The sequence below is a fragment of the Acinonyx jubatus genome, chromosome A3 (genome assembly GCF_027475565.1).
Source record: "Acinonyx jubatus isolate Ajub_Pintada_27869175 chromosome A3, VMU_Ajub_asm_v1.0, whole genome shotgun sequence".
Taxonomy (NCBI): domain Eukaryota; kingdom Metazoa; phylum Chordata; class Mammalia; order Carnivora; family Felidae; genus Acinonyx; species Acinonyx jubatus.
Genome location: NC_069388.1, coordinates 10,011,290 through 10,023,380, shown reverse-complemented (window position 1 = coordinate 10,023,380; position 12,091 = coordinate 10,011,290). Strand labels below are relative to the sequence as shown.

The 12,091-nt window shown below is 46.7% G+C and overlaps 1 protein-coding gene across 4 annotated transcripts in view; it reads right to left on the bottom strand.

Annotated features, from left to right (window-relative positions):
* ZFP64 (ZFP64 zinc finger protein) overlaps positions 1 to 12,091 on the bottom strand; it is a 90,780-nt gene that overhangs the window by 61,443 nt on the left and 17,246 nt on the right. For 3 of the 4 annotated variants that reach the window (XM_053199818.1, XM_053199817.1, XM_053199816.1), the window contains exons 3-5: positions 10,302 to 10,466; positions 9,188 to 9,250; positions 5,532 to 5,783 (exon numbers count right to left, since the gene is read on the bottom strand). In XM_053199818.1, the coding sequence (XP_053055793.1) occupies positions 5,532 to 5,783; positions 9,188 to 9,250; positions 10,302 to 10,466 (480 nt within the window). The other variant, XM_053199815.1, reaches the window with a different exon arrangement.

Below are 12,091 nucleotides of genomic sequence, written 5' to 3'. Positions count from 1 at the left end.
TTCTGACCCTGGGAGAAAAAAAAAAGTGGGGGGGTTGGGGGGAACGGGGGCTTCTTTTCTTTCCCCAAACCTGAACCACCAGGACCGTGACAAACCCCTCGGGAAAAACGGGAGATTGAAAAGAGCTATTCAACTGTCCCGAATAAGAGAGTATTTGTGAATATAACTTCTGTTCTTTAAAGCAATCAAGCTAGCGTTCATTTTGCTCAGGTGCCCACTCTGCTAGTTAATGGTTCTCAGTTGCGGAAACTTTGCACAATCCGTGGATTTCGATTGAGTTACGTGGCGTAACGGGTTCGAGGCCACATTTTGGAATCAGCTCCACACTCACTCATTAGAATAGTCTTTTACAAAGTGATCGAAACGCCCAGCTTACACTTCATGCAGAGTTTTATTAACAAAGACGTGTTTATCGCGCAAAATTTATTTATCCCACATTGCCAGCTGCGTTCTTTGCTTGTGAAGTTACGGAATCCAGCTGCTCGATTTTTGTTTTGTTTTGTTTTGAATTCATGTTCGCGGAAAGATGAGCAGGGGAAAGTGAAATTGCAAACATCTGAGTGCACGTGATATTCCAAATGTAAATCCTCAATGAATGGCACGTCCAAATCATCTAAGGCACTGATAACTCACGCGAATGGGTGACCCCTGCCCATTTTACGGGTTAAGCAAGCAAAGTAGCAGCTGACATTCTTCCGTTGCTTCCAGGATGGCAGCCCCTCTGCTGAGCACTCCACAAGAATGGTCTCGTTTGATGCTCCCAACATTCCCGTGAGGTGGGGACTATCACCACTATCATTCCTAACACTACCGTACGGATGAGGCCTAGGCAGACTACGTAACTCGTTCGTAGCAGGGCCCAGTAGTACGTAGCAGGGCCTGGATTCGAACCCAGGCTGCCTCCAAGGCTGGTATTCTTAGATGCCGGGCAATGATCTGTGCATAGGACTGATGTGCGCTTTCTCAGGCCATAAACTCAGAGAAGGAATCGTGTTCCGGCTTTTTGGTATAAGGCCTGAAACGTCACCACAAGCAGCTTATTCATACATACAAATGAATGAAGATGGCCGGGGGCAAATTTAAGAAGCTTCTATAAAACCGAGAGGCTCGAGCCTCAACGATGCTTTGTAGGACAACACGCCCCCAAGATCGTGCACGCTAAGCTCTAGAACCAGGAGTGGTAAGCTACAGCCTGTGGGCCAAAGCCAGCCCACGACCTGTTTTTATAAATAAAGTTTTATTGGAATCTAGCCACGCACAGTTGTGCGTCTGGCTGCTTTATGCTCCAAAGGCAGAGCTGAGCGATTGCGACAGCAATTGTGCTGATACAGTTTCAGCAACTGCATGGCCTGAAAAACACGTACTGTTTGGCCTTTTACGGAAAGCTTGCTGACTCCTGCCTCGGCATTTTATGCTGAACCTCTCTGATGCTATCAACTCTTCCCTGGCAGGTGAGTGAAACCCCTGGACCCTTTCTTAGGACACTGCTTAAATACACAAAGTAAACTAAAATAAAAATCAACAGCAATCCAAAAGAAACCAAGTATTTTGAAATAGTTACTTAAGAAATGAAGAGGAAAAATTCACGCTATGGCAATGTCGTGTGCTTTATTAAAATCTTTTTTTTAAAGTGATCTCTACACCCAACATGGGGCTCGAACTCATGACCCCAAGGTCGAGGGTCGCACGCTCCACCGACGGAGTCAGCCGGGTGCCCCTGTGCCTGTGCTTTATTAATGCATTAAGTAAGATGTAGCAGCGGGTCTAGAACTATAATAATTTCTAAACAGAGAAGAGCGGAAGTGACATTTCGATCTATCTACAACAAGCGTGCTGAAAAGCTCTGTGATCTCTCCTGGCGACAAGTCACAGGCTCTATTCTCACACCAGTTGCCTTTTTCGTAATTGAAGAACACGGCAAATTTCAGTACAGTTAGTGACAGGGAAGGTGGGCTTTTCTCCCCCATCCAAGTCCACGGACCACCGAAATTCTACTCATGCATCACCGAGTGGAGGCATCTGTGGACCCAGAGTAAGACTCTCTACTTCAGAAAAGTCTCCTAGGTTTTCCAGTCGTATCCCTGCCCTGATGACTGACAGTCTTTCTGCCTTTTTTTTTTTTTTTTTTAAAGCCATCAGCTCGGGGTGAAATCCAGAAACTCCGGATAACCAAATCTCACAGCTGAGTCGAAGAGTTTAACAGCACTTGTTGATATGAAGGCAAAGGTCCTAAATCCCTTTGTCATCTTTCTTCCTTCTTTTTTTTCTTAACCACAGATTTCTTAACTGAGGCATCCTGGTTAGTAATGGATGCACGGGGCCATACGCTCTCCAAAGCTAATGACTACATTTATTTCTGCCCACTCTGGGACCCTCGCGGTGTCTAGGACCTAGCAGGGACTTCATGAATGTTGCTGAATGAATGAGCAACTGATCGTAGCCGACAGATCTTTTCTCAAGTTTACGTTGCTGCTCCATCCACTGATGATGGAGCCAATCTAAGTGATGACAGGGTAAAAACCAAATCCTATTAATCTTACACTCTGTAAAATCTCGTAAGTGCCACAGATTTATAAAAGGGAAATGAACCTCCTAGGGAGACCTTGCATACATGGCACACGTTTAAATTCTTGGAGACTTCACCTTTTCTACACCAATCTGAAGATGCTACTATCAACGGTAAGTTTATCTTTCTAAGTGAAAATGATTCTGAACCCTTTCACATATGAATCCTTCGGCTCTTGTCACTTAGGCTGGGGGGAATTCTGAAGAAACCCACTGACCACCAGTTATGCTTATGTCTTAAGCTGCTGTAACAGGTTACAAAAACGGTCCCAAATCTTGCCACCTCTCCCCCCTCCCTGTAGCTGCGACCTTTGCCACGTGAGGAATCACGCATGGTCTCTCGACAGGGGCAGGACGACCTGCCGTGACCCTCGACACCACGTCATTAGATTTTGGCTGAGGGTAGGTTAACTGGGCTTGATACGCATAATGGCTCGAAATGCGCTTGTGCGTTGGGATTTGCTCGCTCGTACCTCCGTCAGCCGTCGCCGTGGGAAGATCAAGGCTGGCTCAGCCCTGGTCCCAGGAGGAGGATGACAGAAATGTGGAGCAGTGCTGGATTCCGGCAACCAAGACCAGTGGACGGACAGCCCGCAGCGAGCAGATTCTCAGACACGTTAAGTGAATCCAGCCAAGATCAGGGTTGCTGAGGTGACACCCAGCTGATCCCCAGCACGTGAACAGAAATGGCGTGTTGTCACATCTGCTGAGGTTTTGTTAATGCCGCATTACTGTGACGACAGATAGCTGAGACGGATATTGGTATCTAGAAGCAAAATGCTGCCCTAACAGATAACTAAAATCTGTAGCATTGGCCTTGGGACTGGGTAGCAAGCAGAGACTGGAGACATGGCAGTTGGACACTGTTTAACGGCAAACATTTGGTAAAACTGTCACCTGTAGCCACTCAGAAGACAGAGAATGCACCTACTGAACTGTGGACTCGAGCAAAGAGATCAATTCTGGGCAGAACCGTGAAAGCGTCTTACAAGCTGCATAGCATAAGGTCCGATAAGGAAGAGACAAACTCAAAAAAGAACTGGCCATTTCCTAAATGGAACTCAGAGAGAATACAGAAAACCAAAGATGGGCTGGGTTAGAGACGATTTCTCATCTCCAGTCAGTAAAAGGTTTTCAGAGTAAGACAGAAACTCGGGGATTGAAGATCAGATCCAGGAAAGTGATCTCAGGGGGAAGACCGGATGACAAACGAGGGGTGTCGATGTAAAGTAAGGCTCTTCGTTAAGACCTCTGAAAGAACGAAGTTGGCATAAGTACGTTCTCCCGCTGGCCGCGATTCCTGGGAATCTCCAGGGATTCAACAGCAGAAGGTTTTAAGCCAAAAGTGCCTAGAATTGGGTTCGGAGAAAGGAGAGCCTCCGAGAGAATTGTGGGTGTGGCTTTTGGCACAAAGATACACAGGAAACTCACAAAGTCTTGCTGATGGCTCTACTAGGAAACTTGTCACCACCCTAGAGTCAAAGAGCCGTACCTTTGGGTGGGCAGGAAGCAGGCTGAGAAAGTTCCTCAAGGAACATTTTCCACCGCTTTTCAGAAGTGGCTCAGGCAGGTGATAGGAAGGATGCTGTGGTGGGGAGGGCCGGGAACCAGGGAGCTGAGCCAAGGAAGGCCTAACCAGGAAACATTCCTTGGCCCCAGAGTGAGGGGACCCGGGGACATTTGCCCAGAGGGATCTTGGAAATCTGTGGAGCAGGGACCGCCAAGGGCTTCCCATTCTTCCCCTTTTGAACAGCAGGATTACTGGAATTATTCTGGCTCTGTGTCACCACTGCACATTGGGAACGTAGGAACACACGGCTTGTCTTTTCATTTCCAAGGTCTCTAGGTTAAGAGAAGCCATATCCAAACCTGGTGGAGATCACAGTATCCCGGCCTTTAATCTTGATCCTGTGACTGGCTGTGATTTATGTGGGTCTTGGGAAGGTATGACTCTATCTTCACGTCAGAGATGTGAGTGATGGCGAGCTGGACTACAGTTGTTTGCAAAAATGGCCCCGATTCTTTACCCTTCCTCCTATCTCTGGCCTCTGCCGTGTAACCTGGCGGTGACCTCCTACCGTGGGTGAGCCCAGTCCCATCTGTGATACCAGGCCCAACCATATAGCCTGCTTCAGCCAGTGGGATGAAAGCAGAGGCTTGACTGGGGCCTCCCCACTGGGGGGTGCCGGCTTGTACCCTGCCACGGCCATGAGAAGGACAAACCTGGGGTAGCCCACTGGCCCCAGAAAGAGGATGAGAGGCATGTGGAGCAGAGCCAGACTGCCGCAGCTAAGGTAAGTGTACAGCCAGCTAACCCACAGGCAGCAGATCCCCAGCCAAGGTCAGTGGACAGATACCCAGCCTTTCCCCACACATGCGACTGAGCCCTGCCAAGATCAACACAGTGTCCAGCCCACCGGCTAGACCTGAAGTGCGTAAGCAATGAATGCTTATTATAATACGCCACTGAGGTTTCGCAGCGGTTGTTACACAGCATCACTGTATCGATAGCTGACTGATACACTCGCCCAAAGGAAAACGCACACGCTTGGTTAAGTTACCTACTCTGCTGGGTTCTTCCAAGAACCCGTGCCCATGCTGAGCAAATCCGAGCATACTTCAAAAAGGATGGAAGTAATACGGAAGCGATGCAGAAATGGATGCAAAGTGCATTGTTTATATTTGTATCTCTATTTCATTTAGCTCACCTCCTCAACCAAATACCTTAGAAGTGAAGAAGGTAGAAAGCCACATAAAGATATACACAAGGTTATAAACTCCACGTTCTTCCCCGCTGGACCGAGCAGAGCTGTTTCTGGGTGGATGAAAAGCAAACCCACGCACGGTGCAATGACCACACGTCCCCGGGTCGCTTACTGCGTTTGTGACTCGAGGCTCTGGGGTGCTTCTGACTCAGGTAACAGGCAGTTACGAGTGCAGCGTGAGAGGCAGCGTGAGGGACCTACCTGTGTGGGAACGCAGGTGCACGGTGAGCTGGCTGGAGTTGCGGCTGGCATAGGGGCAGATCTGGCATTTGAAGGGCCGCTCGTCTGAGTGTATCCGCAGGTGCTTGTTGAGGCTGCTGCTGTCGGCTGCAGCGTAGTCGCACGTCTTACACTTGTAGGGCTTCACGCCCGTGTGGCAGCGCATGTGGGTCTTCAGCTTATCCTTCCGGCTAAAGCACTTGCCGCAGACTTCACACTTGTGGGGCTTGTCTCCTTCAGACACACACACACACACACACACACACACACACACACACAGATGGCATCAGAAAACGATACTGAAAAGGAAACAGGCTTATTTCCCACTGCCTTACGAGAAGAGGAATACGCAATCACCGAAGAACATTCAGGAAAGCCCCAGAGCTACGCGGAACACGTGCAAAAGAGCTGCCCAACACGTCAGGAGAGGGGGAGTTCCTTCGCGTTTGCCGACTGGCATTTTCTAATTTCTCCTACATCGAAAAGAGTTCCTTGTTAGTTAAGCACAGAAGGCGACTCAAGTTGTTAAAGGACAGCTCACTAACACAAGACGCTGTTCTCGCGGAGGTCTCGCTCCATTCCGTCCTGTTCCCTTTTCTTCACGGACACGCCCTAGCACGCGGAGGCTCACGTTTTGGGGGCGCTCCCGGCCAAGCAGCTCAAGGCTGCATTTCTCAGCCTCGCCCGCAGCGAGGCGTGATTCGGCAGCAGAGTCCCCCTCACTGATGTTGCAGAGGAGGTAAAGGCATCCCTTTTGTAAAAGGACACTGCTTGCCTTTTACTTTTTGCTTTCCACCCTTCCTGCCGGCCGTTTCCAAGACTGGGGGGGGGGGGGGTGAACCGGCAGGTGTGGGCAGCAAGTGTGTGGATGGTGTCATGGGACACAACGCACCATAACGGTGTAGAAGGAAGCGAGGTCCTCGGATGATCTCGTAGGACAGAGCCGCCTGCCTGCCCTAGACCACCTGCCTTACCTCCGGACAGTTATGTGAGAGACCCACAAACCCCCACCGCGTACGAGCCTCTGTTTGGGTTTCTTTGTGACAGCAGCTTAACCTGTCCTCACTAAGCACAGGCCAACTCACCACCCATGAACAGCTGCTAACTTTTCGATGGAGGTCTCTGCAACTATTTACGTGCGTCTGTGTGCGTTATCAGGCACAAAAAACTTCTTGGCTGACGTCAACTCGAATACTGTTTCCGAGGCACCGGGCCTCTCAGTGACTTTTCTCAATCCTGTCAGCAACCGGGATTAGAACCCACGACGGTCTTGCTTTCTGGGCCAAATGCAATAGTGCCTCCCCACTGACTACTTCCTGGCACTTGAAATAATTTCGAACGTCTCGTCACATCAGTAAATGGCCACAACACAATTTTGAAAGCTGGCGTAGTTCACTGTATGGATGGAGCGTAAATTATTGAACCAATTCCCTACCTGGCCACTGAAACCAGTGAGGTAGGTCTACGTGTATGGACAGATGACCACTATTGAATGGTGTTTTCCACTGCAGTTTGCAGTGATGGCTTGGATGATATCAACTTCATAAAGGATGGGAAAAGTAGATTTGGTGTCTTTTTAGTCCCAGTACAGGGATGCCAACATTTAAGAATAAGACACAGGAGACCATTAAGACTGGTGACTTTGGGTCTATATGAGGTAAGGAAGTGGGTGGTGAAGTCAGGATCTCCCCCTTTTACTTTATGTATTAAATATGACTTTTGGCCAAATTCTAAGTAGCCAACTGTTAAAATCAATCATCGGCCAAAGCCGATCACTCTTGTCTTACAGCACACATCTGGGGTTTAAGAATATATCTAAAAGGGTATGAAAGAGGGGTTCCTGGGTGGCTCAGTCGGGTAAGCCTCTGACTTCGGCTCAGGTCATGATCTCGCGGTTCGTGGGTTCGAGCCCCACGTTTGGCCTCTGTGCTAACAGCTCACAGCCGGGAGCCTGCTTTGGATGCTGGGTCTCCCTCTCTCTGTGCCCCTCCCCTACTCGCACCCTCTTTCTCTCTCTCTCTCTCTCTCTCTCTCTCTCAAAAATAAACATTAAAACACATTTTTTAAAAAGGATATGAAAGATTATAATTTTATGATTGCAAGTGCTAGCCATCAAATTTAAAAGTCCATGAACAGTAATTTCTCATGGTTGTCAGCTGCTGATTAGCCCCTGTGGTCGCCACCCTCCGTATGTGCCACACTGAGCAGGTGTCAGAAGCTGGGGAAGAAGGATGGTTTCCGGCCAGAGAACAGCCTGCTGTCGCTGCTCCTGGCCACGCCCTCCTCTCTGAAAGTACCTGAGGTGAGGACGCCTTCTCGTCAACTCTCCGACTTGAAGATGCGATTGGACATGTTGCAGTCACCTAGAAACTATCCTACAAACCTAGGCTTAGCTAACCGCGTGCCTCAGGTTTTCCCCACGGACCTGCAGAAGACTCAAGGTCATTGCTTCACTTAAGTATTTATAGTGCTTCCTCAATCATCATTAATGATGACAGCACTTGACTCTGGCGATGATGAATATGCTTGACTGATGACGTTCACATCAAACCCACACGGAGAGATCCACTGTTTGTTACCTCGAGAAGGCTTACCCATTCTTGAGACTTAATAGCTTAACATTCCACTAATTGGAATAAATCCAAATGAGGTTGGGGAGAATATCACGATGACCCCACTGCAACAAGGCAATCGTTGGCCGTGGCCAACAACTTTCAGAAATAATTGCTGGATATTTCATCTTCCAAAGGCTGAGGCTAAGTGGCAGACTTGGGGCAATTAGTGACGCCCCAGCTACATTTCAGCGTATCCCTGTCTTACACACATTGACGCTTTCTGTGTTCATACTGTATCATTTGAATTACGAGTATCTGATACTTTGTTAAAAATAGTCTAAATGCAGTTCCTTCTCCATCCAGAAAATCTGGGAGACATAAAGATGTGTATTAAAGAAAATTAAAATCACCAGAAATCATCACGTTTTTCTTTTTCCGTGCATCGCTCTTTTCCTCTCCTTTTGCTTTGTTTTTAAAGTAATCTCTACACCAATGTGGGGCTCGAACCCATGACCTCAAGATCAAGAGTCACAAGTCACATGCTCCACCGACTGAGCCAGCTAGGTGCCCCATCAATCTTTCTTTCCCTCTTTTTTTAAAAAAAGTATTTATGAATTAAATTTCACCTTCAAAATGGCAAAAATAGCACACGTACACCCCGTGTCCAGTGATATGACGTAAACATAAAAATATTTCCTACCCTTCCCTCTCTAGCAATCGTTATGCACACACACACGCACGCACGCACACACGTACGCACATTTATAGGATCATCTCAAAATGAGAAGAATATGTACATTTAAATTTTAATTAATTCTGGCTGATTCATCATCAAAAATGCAGTTCACATTTCCACTAGCTAAGCTTGCTCATATCTGTTCCAGCACTGGATTTTATTGCTTCAAACATTTTCTGCCAAAACCATGTGCGGAAATAGCATCTTATTTTTACTCAATTTGTATCTGTATTCCTGTGACGACCAGGGAGGTTCTGTGTCCTATCACATGTCTGACTCATCTGGATCCCCGGCTCCTGGCACACAATACATGTCCCGGGCGTACGAGCCGAAGAAATGTTACTTACCAGTGTGAATTTTTAAATGACGTTCCATGTCCTTCATGCCGTAGGCGGTCTTGAATTGGCAACCTGATAAAGGCAAGAAAAGATTAATTACAAAGAGGAACATAGTAACTTAAGGGTGGAGAAGGCTGGCAGAAACTTCCTTAAGCAGGTGATGAAAGTTAACCCCACAGTACACAGGACAAACAGGTATCACGTGCCTCCTGATACGACGCACCGAGGACACGTATCACTTCTGTGCTTCCTGTCCGAACTGCAGAGCTCCAATCTGATTGCGAAGAAATATCAGGCAAACCCACACTGAGGAGCATTTTACAAAATAACTGTACTTGGCAAAATATCAAGGCCATGGAAGACAAAACTTTAGGATTAAAGGAAACTAAAGACGGATGAAGACGCAAATCAATGGGGGATCATGAACTGGATTCTAAACCAGGGGAAAATGTTTTTCTTCTTCTAATTTCTCAAGTTACTGAGAAACTGGTAAGATCTTAATAAGGTCAGTAGTTTGATAATAGTGTGTATGAATGTTAATTTCCTGATTTTGATGATTGTACTGTGGTTATATAAAAGAATTTCCTTGGTTCTAGGAAACATAAATTGTGGTATTTAGGGGTAAAGGGACATCATGTCTGTAACTTAGTCTAAAATGGTTTTGGGGGAAAATATTTATATACAGAAAGAACGACAGAGCAAAGACAATATGTCAACATTTGGGAAATCCAGATGAAGGGCATACGTACATTTTCTTGTACTATTTGTGCAACTTTTCTGTAAGTCTGAAATTATTCCCAAATACAAAGTTTCGCTTTGTTTTATTTTTAAAGGAAACAACAATCTTTCTGGATGTCTTTGTAAGCTACAGCACAGGGAGAAAAATTCACAGTCCCCTGGATACTCACGAGTTTCATTTCAAAGCCCATGGCTGTAAAGGTTTAGAGTCCACATGCACAGTAACCAGGGACAGCGAGAGAGAGGTCATATGTGATGGTGTAAATACTATGGGGCTCTGATTTTTAAGCCAAGCGCTTTGGAGCACGTCTTTGGAGCTTATGTCCACTTGTCAGGGATTCACCACCGAGGGCCCTGGAATCGGTGAACGTCACATCCTTTACACAAGCTGGATAGCAACAGTTAAGCCTTTTCTGAGCAGGTGGGGCCGTGGGCTTTTTGGCACGTGACTTGGCAGGGAGAGAGATGACGGTGGCTGTCTGGTTTTCATTGCTTTCCGTGGGCAGATAAGTTTGATAGCCATGTTCAAACACAAATTCTGGAGCTGAAACTAAAAGATAGGACGGTTGTTAGCTCTCGTCATATGAATACCCGACAGCTCCTCCCTTTGCCTACCCTCCTCCACAGAGAATGAACAGGTTGAATTGCTTTCCCGGTTTCCTTTGCTGTTTAGGACTCATCCTGTGACCCTTGTCTAGCCAGTGAGACACTAGAGAAGATCTGTTGAGGGGCTTCTGGAAGAGATTTTCTTCCTGATTTAAAAATAAAAAAAGAGGCAGTCGAGGAAAGCTCATTCTTACTGGCCTGGTTGTCCCATTTTCTGTCTTGGGGTGTGCCGGAGTAAGGATGTGATGCCTGGATCTGTGGCAGCCATTCTATGACCATGAGGAAAGAGCAAGGAAATCTGATGTTGAGCCAGAACTCTGAGACTATCCAAATCTAGACTTATTAAATAAACAAGAAATGTGCCTATCATTTATACCAGGCAAGCTTTCTATTATCTCTGGCCAAATGCACTTGGTACCTTTATAAGTTCATCACAAAATCCTAACAAGCAACTGGAGAGGAACTGATCAAAGGAATTCTGGCCCAAACTACAAATACTCTCTAAAAACACAAGTATTCCAAAAACAAACAAACAGACAAAACCAAAAACAAAAACCAAAAAAAAAAAAAACCCCCCAAAAAACCCAAAAAACAAAACAAAAATCAAAAACTCCTTGTATTCTTACTGAAGTTTTCAGGGGAAAAAAAGAAACCAAACATCTTTATCATCTTGATCTTGGTTTTTATTATTATAAAGAATAAAACAGGCAGTCTCAAATTTCTTTTCCTGCTTATAAAAACTTTTGTGACTACTTCATTAACAACAGTTATGGTTTTGGGTTTGGAAATATTTTCTTCCTTTATGACACATAATTTGTTACATGGAGACTTGGTTTCACAGGAAGAGTCGATACGACCAGTGGCAGGTCTGTTCGTTGGGTGTATTTTTCAGGCTGAGAGGTCCTAACGATGGTGAAACTGTGAACTTGTCGAATGAATTAATTTCGATTTCTTTGGACATGTTGAGGAAACCCAGGCTTCTTATCTCCACCTCTTAAGGACCTTTGGCAATGACAGCATGAAGCCCAAGAACGCCTGGGTTCCAGCAGCACTTGCTATGCAAGTAAATGGTTTCACGGTTTCCACTGCAATATGAGGGGGGAGTTGAGTGGCTTTTTAAAAAAATTTTTACTATTTATTTTTGAGAGACAGAGAGAGACAGAGCATGAGCGGAAGAGGGGCAGAGAGAGAGAGAGAGACACACACACACACACACACACACACACAGAATCCCAAGCAGGCTCCAGGCTCCGAGTTGTCGGCACAGAGCCTGACGTGGGGCTCGAACCCACGGACTGTGAGATCGTGACCTGAGCCGAAGTCGGAGCCTACACCGACAGAGCCACCCAGGTGCCCTGGAAGTTGAGTGGCTTTTGTTTAAAGTTGACCAAAACATTCTGACAAACCGATATCCTGTCTGCACGCCGAGTCCCTTGGATGCAGGTACCAACCACACTTGCCTCTTGTTGCAACGTTTCATTTACACTGTGGGATTTTGCTTCCAGCGCTCTGCTCAGTTCTCAAAGCGTGGTCCTCGGCCAGCAGCCCTGGACCCACGGCGGAGCTTGC